Below are 15,664 nucleotides of genomic sequence, written 5' to 3'. Positions count from 1 at the left end.
GACCCTATCTCAAAACAAACAAAACAAAACAACAAAAGCCTTACTATTTGTTGAAGGCATTCCCCAGACATTCTTCTTCGTGAGCACTTTCAGTGGCAGTAGACTGTTGTATCTGCACCTGTAATAATTCAGCCATCTTGTTTTCTGTTGGACAGTGTACTGTTCTGGCTTTTAAGGTTCAGGGTATGTCTATAAACATCTGTTCAAATGTAAGCTACAGCTTCCTATAAGATTGTACCAGCATATTTTCCTACAAGCTTTGAGTGTGGACTTAAAAAGAAAATCTTTTTTATAAACTGTGAAAATAGTTTTCATTATTTCAAGATACATATTTTGAGCCATTAATATTCAGCACTGGACCAGTCCACCTTTCCATGGGACATTCCTGATCCAGTTTTCTCCTTGGCCGAACTCAAGGCTAATGATGCTGCCCTGCACGCGGCTGTCTTTGCCTGGTACATCTCCCAAAGCCCACAGATTCCTGACTCCCTAGAGTCAGAGCTGGAGTCACAGTGATGCTCCACCCTGGTGCTTCTTTATCAAGATTTGTTTGCTCAGTATCAGGGTCCCCAGGCCTTGTGCCATGTACAGGCTATGTTAGCTGTGGCCTGCCTGACACTCAGCTCCTCTGATGGGAAGTATTACCATGGAGATCCACCATGTAAGCAGGGCCAGTGACCTAGAGAGAGGGTGCCATGGTGACCATATTACCACTGTGCTTTTACAGGCAACAGTGAGGACTAAGGACAGTCTGTAGCACAGTACTAGCCATGAGCCTTAGAGACAATGCATTAGACCTGGAGGCCTGTCCTGACAGCTCTTTAGCTGATCTTTACACCATCTTTAAGAGTGGCCATAGCTCAGACTAGTCTTACACAACCATGCAAACAGGAAGAGCCTTCTGCTCTGCATGTGCCTGAGGAACATACTGTCCTGACATGTCTACCCTTGCAGGCCTCCAACTAATATAGTTCTCTGTTTTCATTTGTTTGGTTTTAGGTTCTGTTTTGGTTTTTTTGGGGGGGGTTTGTTTGTTTGTTTAGATAGGGTCTCATGGAGCCCACACTGGCCTCAAGCTTGTTATATAGCCAAGGGTGACCTTGAACTCCTAATCTTCCTGCCTGTATCTATCAATTCTGAGATCACAGACACATAAGACATACCTGACCTTGTGATTTCTACTTTGCAGCCTGCCTGCACACACAGTGTAGAGTCCCCATGCTCCAAGACTGAGTGTCCCGACCCTGTGACAGGAACCTCTGCCTGTACTTCCAGTTTTGGTGTCACAGGGAGTCAGGAGTTTTCAGACCTTTGGATGAGGCAAACAGAGGACCGGAAGGTGCTATCAGAGAGTGAAGGGCAGGTAGATTCTTGTCTTCTGGAAGCTTCTTAGGGGAGTGCTTTCTCCTTACTCCCTGGGAAAAGCAGTACAGACAGATAGAGGATCCAGACTGCTTGGGCGGAGAAGAGGGTGCAACAGCATTGGCCTGTGTGAGCCGTAGACCCTGTCTCCATGCCTCACCTCATTTTCCTCCTTCCCTGGTGTTTTTCTCATCTGCAGCGTGGACCTGGTCCATGCTCAGATCCATGTGTCTGAAGGCCGGAGCTTGCCTGACCTGGGCCTGAGGCAGGAGAACATCCGCATCAATGGTTGTGCCATTCAGTGTCGGGTCACCACCGAGGACCCTGCGCGCAGCTTCCAGCCAGACACTGGCCGCATTGAGGTAGGTGACATTTGAAAAGTGTGACAGTAGTTCTAGCCTGGACTGAGATTCTTCGCTGCCTCTTCATGGTGCCCAGGTTTTCACTGAGGGGCCCAGTTGCAGCTGGCTTAGAACACATGGGAACCCAGTTCTATCCTAGAGTAAGGGAAGAACATTCCACAGGAACCTAGCAGAAAGTCAGCAGATCACCTGGGGATGGGGACAGATCAGCTTAGGGGATTGTTATGGGGCCCCAAATGTAATGCTTTGGTCCTGATGTCCTAGGAACCCAAAGCCTCATTGTGACAAACCCAGAGTGGCTGATCTCTACCCTGCTTCTGTCAGAGTGAGGGAAGCAGAAGGCCCCTTGGGAGTAAGCAGAGGAGCTCTTTAGGGGTAGCACAGAGGGACTAAGAAGCAGTTTACCTCGGCTCTGCCCATTTTCCCATCAGTATCAGAGCCTTAGGGCTCAGCTGCCTCTGTCCCTTCCATTCCCTGTCTGTGGCTCCAGCCTGTTCACTCACCCTGCTTGTCAGTAGCACTTCTGCTGGTCAGAGCAGGTGTTAGAGGTATCCAGCGTTGGCACTGGTGTCTGGGATACAAGGATGGCAAATAAGAGTATGAACCAGACACCAAAATTGCAAAAATGTCCAAAAGTAGTATGGTTAAGAATGTCCAGGGTTGGGGCGCTAGGTCAGTTCTGATGACCTTGAGGACCCAAGGGTCACCATAGATGACCACCTGCACTCATCTCTGAGTCCCTAAGTGGGACAGTGTTGGGTTGGTGCCACCTATAACTGGCTCTTCTGCCCTTGGCTGGGCGGGGCAGCTGACACACCAGGGTTCAGCTGCTGCTGGGCTACTGCTGCTCCCCACCTCTACCTCCACAGTTAGGGGCTGGCTTTCAAGATGGTCAGCACAGGGTATTTTTAGCTGGTAGTTCCTGCACACAGTTGAGTGTCTACTCTTCAATACTGCATGAAGTTCTTTACTGAACACAGAGTGTGCCCTTAGCAGCAGACGGGTAGATGCTGAGGGTGCCCCCAGTCCAGTCCCTCTGACTTCCTTCTCTCTCTGTGAACTTCAGATCCCCTACCTGCTCCATGCCTGTCATGAGCACTCACCTGTGTGTACCCCAGACACCCAAACCCATACCTGTAGTCCTTCTGTCTGATACTTCTCCTGCTGTTGGCCTCTCCTGCTCCCTGGATGAGCTGGATGCATCTCCTTCACTCTGCATGTTTCATCTTCTTGCCTTCTTCCCCCTGCTCTTTCTCCCACCCTCCCCTTCAGGAAGAGGGCATAAGTAGATCTGAAGCCTCCCCTTCCCTTTACATTAAACACCACCACCACCACCACCAAAACCCAAACACCAAACAAACAAACAAAACAACAACAACAACAAAACCAAAACCCAGGCTGGGTGTGGCAATGCAATTTCAGCACTCAAATGGTTGAAGTAGGAGGGCCATCATGAGTTCAAGGCCAGCCTAGGGTACATTGTAAATACAGGATGGTCTAGGCTACAAAAAAAGCTGGTCTAGGGCTGGAGAGATGACTCAGCGGTTAAGAGCACTGGCTGCTCTTCCAGAGGTCCTGAGTTCAATTCCCAGCAACCACATGGTGGCTCACAACCATCTGTAATGAGATCTGATGCCCTCTTCTGCTGTGTCTGAAGACAGTTACTGTATGTATTCACACACATAAAATAAATAAATAAATATTTTTTTAAAAAAGCTGGTCTGTCTCAAAATACAAAAGGAAAACAGAACCAGCCGAATCCTTCCTCTGTCAGCCTGTCCATCTCCTTTCCTTGCCAATGGCTGGTGACCTGTGTACTTCTGTATCTGACCAGCTCCATCTGCGCAGGGACTTTGCAGCTCTAGCTGCTTCTCCTGTGAGCAGCTGTGCATCTGCTCCTGGAATGATGGTGGGCACAGAATGAGCCTATAAGGAGGGAGGTCAGGCAGGTAGTGAAAGGTCAGGTTCTGGTCCTTTCCACCTGGGCTGCCAAGTGGGCCAAGCATGATCTGGGAGCCTGGCGGGGCGTTTCCTTCTCTGTCCCCTCCTTGCTGCAGTACAAGTGTAAATGCACAGGACTCAGAAAGGGTGGAACCTGGGTCTGTTGAAAGAAGTAGAAAGAAATTTGACTGGTCAATGATGAGCTGTCTGGTACCCTTGAGCCCAGCTCTCGGGGGGGGGGGGGGCAGTTTCCATCCCAGCTGCTGACTTCTGCTTCCTTCTGGTAACAGGTTTTCCGGAGTGGTGAGGGCATGGGCATCCGCCTGGACAATGCCTCAGCATTCCAGGGAGCTGTCATATCACCCCACTACGACTCTCTGCTCGTCAAAGTCATTGCCCATGGTAAAGATCACTCCACAGCTGCCACCAAGATGAGCAGAGCCCTTGCTGAGTTCCGTGTCCGAGGTGTGAAGGTGAGAGGTTGTACCTTCTCCTGCCTTTGCCCACAGTGGGCCCTTTTGGTTAAGTGTCACTGAGGGGCAGTGTGGTGTCTACCTTGTTCTTGCTTTACTTTTATTGAGGTGGCTTTCAGTCTTAGTGGCACTGTAATGTCAGGCTGCTGGTGCCAGCGCTCTGCTGGGTCTCTAAGTATGGATCTCTGGGTGACAGCTCTAGCCCTGACAAATAAGTTCAGACCCTCTGCCAGTGCCCAGCTGTCATGGCTTCCTGGCATCTAGAGTGGCAGGTGCTTCAGAGTAGCCAACATATGATGAGGGTCAGGGCTCTGGCCACAGTGGTTGGGCCTTGGTAACAAGAGCCTCATGGTGCCTACTGCTTCCTTGTTGGGCTACTTTTGTATCTAGTTTCTGCAGCTACAGACAAATTCACAGCCAAAAAATGCTGTTCTGCCCTTTGAAGCCAGCACCTGCCCATGTATCCTATGGGGCATACTTGGGTATAGACTTAGGCCCACAGCCCCTGTTGAGGAGTTCCTCCTTCCTCTTCCAGAGCCTTCCATGGGGAGCTCTGGCTATGTGGGCAGTGCTGGGTGGTGACCTCTGCCAATCTTTTAGTCTTGTTAAAGCTTGGTGGCTCATGGGCCCACTGTGCCAGTGCTGTCCCCACAATGGCCAGTCATTTTCTTCTCTGTTCACAGGTTCTATCAGTAAAAACCTGTGGGAGGAAGGTTTTGAGCCTGTCCTGTGGGGTAGGGTAGAGAAGCCTGTCTCCCACAGCCCACCTTGGGAAAGACAGTAGGTTCCTACATGCTGGGGTCTGCCTTCTGCTATTTGGAGCTTACAGGCTCTACTGGGGTCCATGCATTGCCTTGGGGACAAAGGTATGCTGTAAAATCAGCTCCCAACATCTCGGAGTCACTGCCTTATGCTCTGGGGCCTGGCTTTCCTCTGGCTGCACAGGGCCGGGAGGACTTATGGGTTACACTGAGCCCTGGTCTGAGGTTGTGCCAATACTTATTATTTTTCCACCCTTAGTGCCAGGTACAAGCTTACACACCTGTCCTGTATCACAGTGAGTTCTAGATCCTAGCATCGTCCAGTCATTACCAGTCATGTCCAGGGTTCGTGCAACAGGATTTGGGACCTGTGTCTGTGCCCTTCCTGCACACGTCCTACTCTGTGTCACCCAACTGTTGCTCATTTCCCTCAAGCATTCTCTAGGTCACACATAACACGGGTGCTAGGAGGTTGGGTGTGTGAGCTTGGCTGCAGCTGTAAGCACAGAATGCTGCTCAAGCTGCTTAGCTGCCAGTATCTACTTCTGCACTTTCAGTAAGCAATGGGTGCCCATGTAGCACTGTGGGTCTACAGGTGTGCTCAAATCATTAGCAAGAGGCTGTGGGGCCCAACCAGGCATCAGAGCATTCACCTCATCGGCTTTCCCAGAAAGCCCAACAGAGAGAGCTGCACAGTCTTACAAAAGCCATCTTACTCAGGCCCAGGGAAGTACAGAACCTTCCAGAGGGTCCTAGATTGATGCCTGCCTTCTGGCAGGGCCAGCAGACACCAGACACCAACTTTTGACTGCTACCTGGGCGCTTTGGGCTATGAGAACCACCTCTGCTGGGCCTGGCAATTTTAGCCTCGTTCTCATCCATGTACCCCTGACAGCCTCCCTTCCTCCCCCAGGAACCAAGCAGGATAAGACCAAAGACCAACACTGAAGTGTCCCCAACAATTTTATTATAAATAGAAACAAGACTCCCTCTTGGTGGCTACAGCCCCCGCCTTGGTGGCTCTGAGCACCTGTTGGTGGGACCTGTCCCTTTAGTCTGGAGGCCAAAACCAAGGAAAGGGTTTGCTGTCCCACCAAGTACATGGGGGCCTGAGGTACTGAGGATCAAAAGCAGAGTGGGACCCAGGGCCGTGCTGCCCACCCAGGCTGGGTGCTGCCACCTGGGCCCACAAGTGGCACTGCTCATTCCTCAGGGCACAAGAAAGGCTGCCCTTTCTGTCACACCACGCTCTCCTCCAGCCGCTCCGCACTGCCCCCCACACCCCGACACCCGGCTCCCAGCAGCCCCCCATGTACAGAGTGGCTCCGCCGGGCCCAGGCTCCTCCCAGGCGCCTGGCATACCCGTAGCATCCTCCGGTGTCTCCTAGGTCCAGGGAGCAGCTGCGCTGGGGACGGGGTGGAGGGCTCCGTGGTGGGTGGCTCTTGGGAATGGGGCTGGTGCCACCATTGGTCTGGGATTGGACATGGCTGAGTTTGAGTGGGAGGCGGCCATTCCCAGCTCCCCGGCCCCGAACCAGCAAGGCCACAGTGAAGACCAGTAAGGCAGCCACTAGGACGCCCCCCACTGCCACAGTCAGGGTACCGCCCAGCACATGGGCCTGTAGGGCATGGCACAGGGGGGTGGCTGGTAGTGTAGAGAAGTGGGCACAGCCCAGCAGTCTAGTGGCCGTGAGGTCGGAGGGCCCAGCAGCAGGTGACAGGGCCAGCAGACAGAGGTCGTAGTCAGCACCAGGAACCAGGTGCTTCAGCAGGAAGTGTTGGCTGGAGGCTGGTACAATCCTGCAGGCAAGGGCAGGTGGTCAGAGCCCCAGGGTGGGGTACAGCCCCCATTCCCATCTTTCAGGTTTGCCCTGATCAGCCCCCTCAGGCCTGTAAGGCCCTGTTAACACACACACAGGCCTGTGCTACCTCAGGAGAACAGAAACAATAACAGGCATCCATAGGCAGGATAGTGCCAGGGCAGGGCAGGGCAGAGATGGGTGTGTGCAGACACAGGCCTTGGGTAATAGGAGTTGGGGGTGGGGAATGGGACCAAGCAGAGGCAAATACTCGGGGGTGGGGGTCAGGTGCCTTAGCAGACACCCAAGCTGCTATCACTGGCAGTTAGGAAGGCTGGCACATACAGCCTCACCCGAGACCCCTTACAATAGCAGCCACATGTTCCTCTGCCCCAGCCGTGCTCCAAGAGTTTAGAAGTAGAGGAGCAGGCACAGGCCTGCAGGGGAACAGGCAGAACTTGGGGATACAGGGTCAGCAGGAAGGGAGGCACAGTGAACAAAGCAGGCTGAAGGGCATGTGCAAGGCCCATCCTCACCGGTAGATGAGGGTCTCATCCTCGCTGCTGTTGTACTGGATTTGGAACATCCACACTGGGTCAGCTGGCCGCCCTGGGCCCCAGCTCACCAGTCCAGAGGTGGCAGTCACCTCTGTCACTTGCACGGCTGGTTCAGATTCTAAAGTTCCCTCGCCTTCGGCGGCAGTTCTAGCAGAAGCAGCAATGTCTGAGGGCCCAGGACGGCCCCCCTCAGCACTGGTGTTCCCACCATGGGGCAAGGCCAGTACCCGGAGCTCCACTCGGGCTGTGGCCTCACCAGCAGGGTTGGTGGCAATGCAGGTATAGGCTCCTGCATCTCCAGCGCCTGTCACCCCAATCTCTAGGGTCCCATTGGGGAAAGCCCAGGCTCGAGAAGAGTTGCCAACCAGCCTGTCATCAGGGCCAACCCAGTGCATGGCAGGTACAGGGTCTCCAAGGGCCCTGCACCGTAAAGTAGCCCGCTGGCCCTCTAACACCCACAGGCGCTGTGTATGTCGGGCAATCAGTGGAGGCTCACAGGAGAACTCTCCCTCGGGCACTGCCCAGAAGTAGCGGCCGGCCAGGGTTGGTGGAGAAGCGCAGGTTTCCAGGTCATCAGGCCGAGCCAGCCTCCGCAGCCACAGCAGCTCACAGTTGCAGTGCAGTGGGTTCCCGCTGAAACTCAGCACCAGGGGGGAAGGTGAGGCCTCAGCATCCCGACCCCGGGAGAAGAGTGGATCAGGTGCCAGGGTGGCCAGGCGGTTGGAGGTGAGGTCAAGGCGGGAGAGCTGGCTAAGCTGGGCAAAGACACCTGGGGGCAGTGCATCGATGAGGTTATGGTCCAGGTTAAGGGTGTGCAGGGCAGGCATGGAGCCTATGCCAGCCCAGGGAACCTGCCGGAGATTGTTATAGGACACATCCAGGTCCTCGAGACTGTCAAGGAAGTCATCGAAGGCACCAGGAGCGATTCGGCCCAGTTGATTGCCACTAAGAATGAGGTGCTGGAGGTTGACGGGCCCCCGTAGGCTGCTGCTGCCCAGCTCCACCAGCCTGTTGCCATCCAGATGCAAGGAGCGCAGGCTCTCCAGGTCCCCAAAGGAGCGGGCACCAATGCGGGTGATGGCATTTCGAGACAAGGTTAGGTCTACCAGCCCTGTCATGTTGCGGAAGTCAGGTGGTCCCAGGGCCTGGATGAAGTTGTCAGCCAGGCGCAGTTCAACTGTGCGCCTGTCCACGTTGGGTGGCACAAACAGCAGGCCTCGGTGGGCACAAAGAGTGCTGAGCGACTCCGACAGGTTCTGGCACACACAGGGTAGCGGGCAAGCAGCGGCTCCACTGGCCAGCAGCAGCAATAGGAGCGGCGGGGCCATGGTGAGTGCCCTGTGGGAAAGGGCCGCAGCCCCAGGCACAGGTGGGGCTAGGGCAAGGACCCACTTGTGCCCAGGGCACAGTCCCAGGAACCAGTTTCCAGAGTCTGAACTGGGTAAGAGGATCACAGAGGACCCCAGGGAGAAAAGATGGTTGGGGCTGCAGACTAAGGCCCTCCCACCTCCCAGTAAAGGTCACGTTTCCCAAACAGTTGAAAGGAGTCCAGGTACTGGGAACAAGGTGAGGCATGAGGCAGGAAGTGGAGGAGGGCCAAGAGCAGGGAGGGTCCAGGAACTTCCTTCTGGCATCCTCTGGAATGGCCAGCCCCCTCCCCCCTCCGTGCCTTCCCCTTCGTGGCTGAGGACGGCGTCCCCCAAATCCCCGGCGTGGACTGTGGCTCCTCCCCGGGCGGGCCTCCCTCTGAGCTCTGTCGGGGCGGGGGAGGGGGCTCACCTGGTGTCTGTCGCTCAGGGGGCGCGGGCTGGCCTCCCGGCGGACCCAGCCGGCCCCTGCCGACTCCAGGCCGCTCTCTCTCGGGAGCGAGGCCCGGCCCGCCAGCCGCGCGCCCTCCGGCCCATGGCGCTCGGGCCCTCGGCCCCGGCTCTCTCGGCTCCCGGCACCTTTTCTCCGCGCCGTTCGCGGTGGTGGCGGCGGCGATAGGCAGGCGGGCACGCGCTAACGGACGCGCGCGCCACGAACACGCACGTGGAGGGTGGACCGGGAGGGGCACAGGGATCCACCCGGGCCCCAGCCGGGCTCCGGAGGTCACGGGGACAGGCGGCCACTGCAGCGCTCACGGGTGGCGCCCAGTCACGCCCGAGGCCGGGACGGGCCCTCCGCGCTGCTCCACGGCGCTGCCGCAGCGCACTCACCCTGGCACGGGCGCGCGCGCCCTCGGCCACCCTGGCGCCCAAGCATCCTGTAACCGCTCAGGCGGGCGCCGCGGTTCTGCAGACAACCAGACAAAGCGCCAGCTCTAGGCCCCTTTACCATCTCCCAGAGACGGGTCTTTGTCACATGTCTCTGGGCACCCTCCCCAACACGCCCACATATGCCCACACACCCACACGTCCCCGCACCCACGGGCAGGGCCGAGTGCAAACCCGCACTGTTACTGGGACCCTCGCGTTCGCAGACAAACACTGAAGGTCACAACCGTTCTGCATCACCGCGTCACGTGAAGAATCCCCCACAGGCCCAGGCCCCCCGGGGGGGGGGTCTGGGATGGCGCCCCCAACCGGGCTTCTGCGGGTGGGGCCTGAGGGCTTGGCCACGGGACTGGCGTCGTGCCCCGCCCCACCGCGCCCCTCCTTCCTCTGCTCGGTCTCCCTCCCGCCCTACCGGGCGCTTCCCAGCCAACCGGCCTCCGCCTTGGCTGGATTGGTCTGTACTGCGCGGTTTCCCAGCAGGCTGGCTGTGGCACGTTGTTTGAAGCTGTGCGTCAGTGGTCCTCTCGGTGTCATAGCTCCGCCTCCTCTCTTCTAGAGGGGCCTCTCCTAGGGAGTGTGGTCTGAAAGGTCTAAAATGTGAGGTGGACTCAGAACCAAGTTGAGTATCTTGTTTGTCGCCCAGGAGTGGTTCACTTAGTAGAGATGGGAAGTTACCACCTTCTGCCGGGCAGCTCCTCGTCCCAGGCTACCTAGGCCCCTTCTTCCTACCCCATCCCCCCATACCTGAATCTAAGGAGTGCGTGGGTGGCAGGAACTGGGGGAGAAAGAGATTGGATTCTAGTCCTGCCTGGTACAGCTGCACAGCCTTGAACAAGTTACTTAACTACAGAAACGGTTTTCTCATGGAGACCTAGGGCTGGTAATTGCCTGTAGTATTCACACCTAAGGAAACCCTGCAGCTTGAGGGGCTTAAGTCCTTGCAGCTGGAAGCCAGTGCTTGGCTTGTTGCTGAGACACCCAGCTGTTGCAAAAATAATTTGGATCTTTAGTCCGGTCATCTGTGATTTGACGTGGTGCCAGATACTTCTTTTTCTTCCCCTAATGAGTTTCCATTCACTCCAAATATACACATATTCTAGTACCTGTCATATGTTACCCTTTGTGGGAGCCAGGTGATTCCTGGCCCTGTTCCTACCACTCTGGAGCTTCCAGTAGAGGCAGTGATGGTAGGTCCAGTAGTAGCAAAGGAAAGGAATCTACATGGTGGTTGGGGGCTTTGAGGATTCTTCTCACCCTTAGGCAGTCCTGGGTTCTTCAGGCATTGCATTGGTCCCTTTTGGGGGGGGGGGTGCATGGCAAGTTTCTAGGAGGCAAGCAGATGCACCGATAGCTCCACCCTGCTTTGTAATCATTCGTAACTCCCTGTCAGAAGCTGGTGGGCAAGCACCACTCTTGTCCAGTCTGTTGGGCAAGGGGGACTGTGTTGAGGCAGCTCTGGGGAAATGTGTGGGCTGAGCAGAAGAGATTAATAGTCCAGGATTTGTCATGGGACGGGTTCAGCATGCCCAGTCACACAGGAAAAGATGGGTAGAGAACAAGGTATCCATCTAACATCCGGGAGCACAGGATGCAGGGCTTGATGAGCTGCATGGGGAGTGCAGATATACTGGGATAGTTCTACCCCTCTGAAGACAGAGGAAGCCACAGGAGCAGCAGGTCCAGATCAGGTATCCTAAAGACAGTAGTGTGAGAAGTAGAAGGGTAGAAGAGGAAGAAAATGAGGTCAGGGAAGAGTGTCTAGGTGGGAGCTGTTAGCAAGAGGATGGGAGGATGCCTCTGAAATTAGCAAGGGGTGGTCTCAGGAAAATGGGTTCAAGAAGCGTGGCTGTGGGGGTTAGAGGGTGGCATGTATGCTGCTACAGGAGCTAGGCTCTTGGCTATGGGGAGGTGTTAGATCTTAGTTTGTGGACTCAATCAAGAGGGGATGGCATTGGCATGTGTTCTGGGTGAACAAAGATGGAGGGTGTGCACCTAGTCCCTGGAATGTCAGGGATGTTCTGTTCCCTCCCTTAGCTGCATGGTGACCTCTCTGCCCCTGTCTTGCAGACCAACATCCCCTTCCTGCAGAATGTGCTCAACAACCAGCAATTCCTAGCGGGCGCTGTGGACACCCAGTTCATCGATGAGAACCCTGAGCTGTTCCAGCTTCGGCCTGCACAGAACCGGGCCCAGAAGTTGCTACATTACCTTGGTCTGCCTGCAATGCCCTTCTCCTCCCTCCTGACTTCTTGTCTCCCACCCAGTACCCCTGCCCTTGTTGAGGTCCTGTTCCCTCCTTTCTGTCCACATGCTCCTTAATAGGTTTCCACTGACTAGACCCAAGAGGCCCAGGTGTCCTGGAGGAAGTCCCCATCCCAGAACCTTCTTCCTCATACTGCTGCCCTTGACTTTTCCTCTGACCAGCACTGTCTTGACCCAGTGCCCACTTTCTCCCCAGGACATGTCATGGTAAATGGCCCTACCACTCCAATCCCTGTCAAGGTCAGTCCCAGCCCTGTGGACCCTGTTGTTCCTGTGGTGCCCATAGGTAGGTTGAGATCGATTTTTAACAACTCAAAGGGATAGTGGGAGGTTGCTACCTGTAGGATAGCATTAATGTCTTCTTGTCTACCTTAGGCCCACCCCCAGCTGGTTTCAGAGACATCCTTCTTCGAGAGGGGCCAGAGGGCTTTGCCCGAGCTGTGAGGAATCACCAGGGGCTGCTGCTAATGGACACAACCTTCCGGGATGCCCACCAGTCACTACTGGCCACCAGAGTGCGCACACATGATCTCAAAAAGATTGCGCCCTACGTTGCCCACAACTTCAACAAGCTCTTCAGCATGGAGAACTGGGGAGGAGCCACGTTTGACGTTGCCATGCGCTTCTTGTATGAGTGCCCCTGGCGGCGGCTGCAAGAGCTCCGGGAGCTTATCCCCAACATCCCATTCCAGATGCTACTGAGGGGGGCCAATGCTGTGGGCTACACCAACTACCCCGACAACGTGGTCTTCAAGTAAGCCTGGCTCTGCTGGGACCACAGCCGTGGGCTCCATCGGGTCTGACTGTATCCTATGGGGACAAACAGTCTCAGAGGCAGAGCAGTTAGGGCTTCGGGTCTCTGTGGCAGCATACACTGAGGGAGACGACTTGTCCCAGGACTCACACGGAGCTGGGGCTGGAACTGGGCCTGAGGGCTCTGCTCAGTGTCCTCCTCCTCAGCTACCATCCCTTGCTAAGATCTTACCTCCAGGCTCAGTCAGGCTGGATGGCTCTGCAATGCCAGCCATACCTCTTGGCACAGGATGCCCTGGAAAAGGCCTTGTTCACAGTTTGAAATACCCACTTCCCTGCCAGGCCAGACTTCATCCTCCAGGGGCCAGAACCTAGAGAAGGAAGCACAGGGAGTCAGAAAGGATTCACCTATTTTCTCACTCTCCAGGTTCTGTGAGGTGGCCAAAGAGAATGGCATGGACGTCTTCCGAATCTTTGACTCCCTCAACTACTTGCCCAACATGCTGCTGGGCATGGAAGCTGCAGGCAGTGCTGGGGGTGTGGTGGAAGCTGCTATCTCATACACGGGTGATGTGGCTGACCCCAGCCGCACTAAATACTCACTGGAGTACTACATGGGCTTAGCTGAGGAGCTGGTGCGAGCCGGCACTCACATCCTGTGCATTAAGGTGCCAGGGCCTTTTGCCCGTCTATTCCTCTCACCCTCACTATGGCTGAAATGCAGGAACACATCAAGTCCCTCCTTACCACAATTCCTTCTCTTCTCTTTTTCAGGACATGGCAGGCCTGCTGAAGCCTGCAGCATGCACCATGCTGGTCAGCTCCCTCCGGGACCGGTTCCCTGACCTCCCACTGCACATCCATACCCATGACACATCAGGGTCAGGAGTGGCAGCCATGTTGGCATGTGCACAAGCTGGGGCTGATGTTGTGGATGTGGCAGTAGACTCCATGTCTGGGATGACCTCACAGCCCAGCATGGGGGCCCTGGTGGCCTGTACCAAAGGGACACCTCTGGACACAGGTAGAATAGAGGAACAACCTATGGTAATGCCCCTTTCAAAGTCATGAATAATCCCAGCAGAGCTCAGGATTCAGATGCCTCACTCTGGCCTGGCCGCTTCCTCCTCCCACCCAAATCTGAGATGGGATCTGGGCTAACACTGAGTTCTGGAACATACCCCTGGGAGTACTGGCACATTGCCAAACTCTCCTGACTCTAGTCTCCCCACAGAGGTGCCCCTGGAGTGTGTGTTTGACTACAGTGAGTACTGGGAAGGGGCTCGAGGACTGTATGCAGCCTTTGATTGCACGGCTACCATGAAGTCTGGCAACTCAGATGTGTATGAGAATGAGATCCCAGGGGGCCAGTACACCAACCTACACTTCCAGGCCCACAGCATGGGACTTGGCTCCAAGTTCAAGGAGGTTAAGAAGGCTTATGTGGAGGCTAACCAGATGCTGGGGGACCTCATCAAGGTGAGCAAGGCCCCTTGTCTAATGGGCCTGCATGTTACACTTCTGTTTCTGGGCCAAGCATCCTTATTGCCAGAGATCTCTTCTCTTCAGGTGACACCATCCTCCAAGATTGTGGGGGACCTGGCCCAGTTTATGGTGCAGAATGGGTTGAGCCGAGCAGAGGCAGAAGCTCAGGCAGAAGAGCTGTCCTTCCCCCGCTCTGTGGTGGAGTTCCTGCAGGGCTACATTGGCATTCCCCATGGAGGTTTCCCTGAACCCTTTCGCTCTAAGGTAGGGAAGGTACACAGGGAGGCAGGGACTGAGCACAAGAACCTGCTGACCCTCTGCTTTGCCCCTCAGGTGCTAAAGGACCTGCCAAGAATAGAGGGGAGACCCGGAGCCTCCCTCCCTCCCCTGGACCTGAAAGAGCTAGAGAAGGACCTGATTGATCGGCATGGGGAGGAGGTGACCCCAGAGGATGTTCTCTCTGCAGCCATGTACCCTGATGTCTTTGCTCAATTCAAAGACTTCACGGCTACCTTTGGCCCCCTGGATAGCCTTAATACTCGTCTCTTTCTTCAAGGACCCAAAATTGCAGAGGAGTTTGAGGTTAGTGGTTCTTGTGTTTATCTACATTCAGCCCCAGGGCCTACAGTAGCCTTGCCATACAGCTCCCAGACGGTATGCACAGCCTTGTGAGCTGTAGAGCAGAGATGGTCCTATGAGGCCAGAAGCTGGGCTTTCTTCACATGTGAGAAATGGGATCCAGGGCCTACAGTCATGACTTCCTCCCCAGCTGTCTCCTGTCTTCTCTGCAGGTTGAGCTGGAACGGGGAAAGACCCTGCACATCAAAGCCCTGGCGGTAAGCGACCTGAACCGTGCTGGCCAGAGGCAGGTGTTCTTTGAACTCAATGGGCAGCTTCGATCCATTCTGGTTAAAGACACCCAGGCCATGAAGGTACAGTACCCCCAGAGGCAGTCCAGTGGTAGGGATGGGCCTGACCTGCTGTCTCATGTCATCTCTGTCCTGTCTGCAGGAGATGCACTTCCATCCCAAGGCTTTGAAGGATGTGAAGGGCCAAATTGGAGCCCCTATGCCTGGGAAGGTCATAGATATCAAGGTGGCAGCAGGAGACAAGGTGGTTAAGGGCCAGCCCCTCTGTGTGCTCAGTGCCATGAAGATGGAGACTGTGGTGACTTCGCCCATAGAGGGCACTATCCGAAAGGTTCACGTGACCAAGGACATGACTCTGGAAGGCGATGACCTCATCCTAGAGATTGAGTGATCTTACTCCAGACTGGCAGCCTGGCCAACCCTACCCCAAGCCTCTCAACAGAAGCTGTGCAGCCAGGGCAGGCCCAGGCCAGCCAGTATCTTGAGGTCCTGTCCCATGGGACAGCACACACACTACCTGCAATGGCCCGCCCATTCCCTTCTGCTATTTGTCCTTTTCTTACTGGAAGGCAGTTGCTCACATATTCATCTCTTGCCAAATAAGGGTCTGCTCCTCGTGGGAGACTACTGTACAGGTGTACAGTAGGTGGCCTTGTACCTGGGGGAAGTGGTTTAGGGGTTCTACCTCTGGGGGCAGAGGGAAGACCTAATTCACAGGTTCTGGGAAATTTGCTCAATAAAAGTGGCCTTCCCTTGCCCTCCACACTAGGTCATGTACAGTCTAC

The 15,664-nt window shown here is 55.4% G+C and overlaps 2 protein-coding genes across 5 annotated transcripts in view; one reads left to right on the top strand and one right to left on the bottom strand.

Moving 5' to 3' along the window:
• The window catches only part of PC (pyruvate carboxylase), a 93,868-nt gene extending 78,226 nt beyond the window's left edge, over window positions 1-15,642 (top strand). For all 4 annotated transcript variants that reach the window (XM_080912614.1, XM_080912613.1, XM_080912616.1 and 1 more), the window contains 12 exons: window positions 1,562-1,724; window positions 3,956-4,138; window positions 11,578-11,722; window positions 11,969-12,058; window positions 12,148-12,526; window positions 12,953-13,193; window positions 13,300-13,549; window positions 13,760-14,004; window positions 14,095-14,274; window positions 14,344-14,592; window positions 14,802-14,942; window positions 15,022-15,642. In XM_080912614.1, the coding sequence (XP_080768740.1) occupies window positions 1,562-1,724; window positions 3,956-4,138; window positions 11,578-11,722; window positions 11,969-12,058; window positions 12,148-12,526; window positions 12,953-13,193; window positions 13,300-13,549; window positions 13,760-14,004; window positions 14,095-14,274; window positions 14,344-14,592; window positions 14,802-14,942; window positions 15,022-15,270 (2,515 nt within the window). In that variant the 3' untranslated portion in view covers window positions 15,271-15,642. The remainder of the gene's footprint in view (window positions 1-1,561; window positions 1,725-3,955; window positions 4,139-11,577; window positions 11,723-11,968; window positions 12,059-12,147; window positions 12,527-12,952; window positions 13,194-13,299; window positions 13,550-13,759; window positions 14,005-14,094; window positions 14,275-14,343; window positions 14,593-14,801; window positions 14,943-15,021) is intronic.
• Window positions 5,850-9,978, bottom strand: LRFN4 (leucine rich repeat and fibronectin type III domain containing 4). Its single transcript, XM_080912165.1, has 3 exons — window positions 9,035-9,978; window positions 7,235-8,593; window positions 5,850-6,699 (listed from the first exon to the last, which is right to left on the bottom strand). Exons 2-3 carry the CDS (start codon window positions 8,581-8,583, stop codon window positions 6,138-6,140), a joined length of 1,911 nt encoding a protein of 636 aa, XP_080768291.1. The 5' UTR covers window positions 8,584-8,593; window positions 9,035-9,978; the 3' UTR covers window positions 5,850-6,137.
• Window positions 15,643-15,664: the final 22 nt, after the last annotated feature.

Source organism: Micromys minutus (genome assembly GCF_963924665.1).
Source record: "Micromys minutus genome assembly, chromosome: 2".
Lineage (NCBI taxonomy): Eukaryota > Metazoa > Chordata > Mammalia > Rodentia > Muridae > Micromys > Micromys minutus.
The sequence above is the reverse complement of the archived record's forward strand: the minus strand, read 5'-3'. Positions and strand labels throughout refer to the sequence as shown.

Bases quoted from the DNA above. Each gene is read 5' to 3' on its own strand.
- LRFN4 (XM_080912165.1), bottom strand. From the start codon at position 8,583: ATGGCCCCGCCGCTCCTATTGCTGCTGCTGGCCAGTGGAGCCGCTGCT. The intron at 6,700-7,234 runs GTGAGGATGGGC...CCTTGCCTGCAG, and splicing joins GATGAGACCCTCATCTACCG to GATTGTACCAGCCTCCAGCC.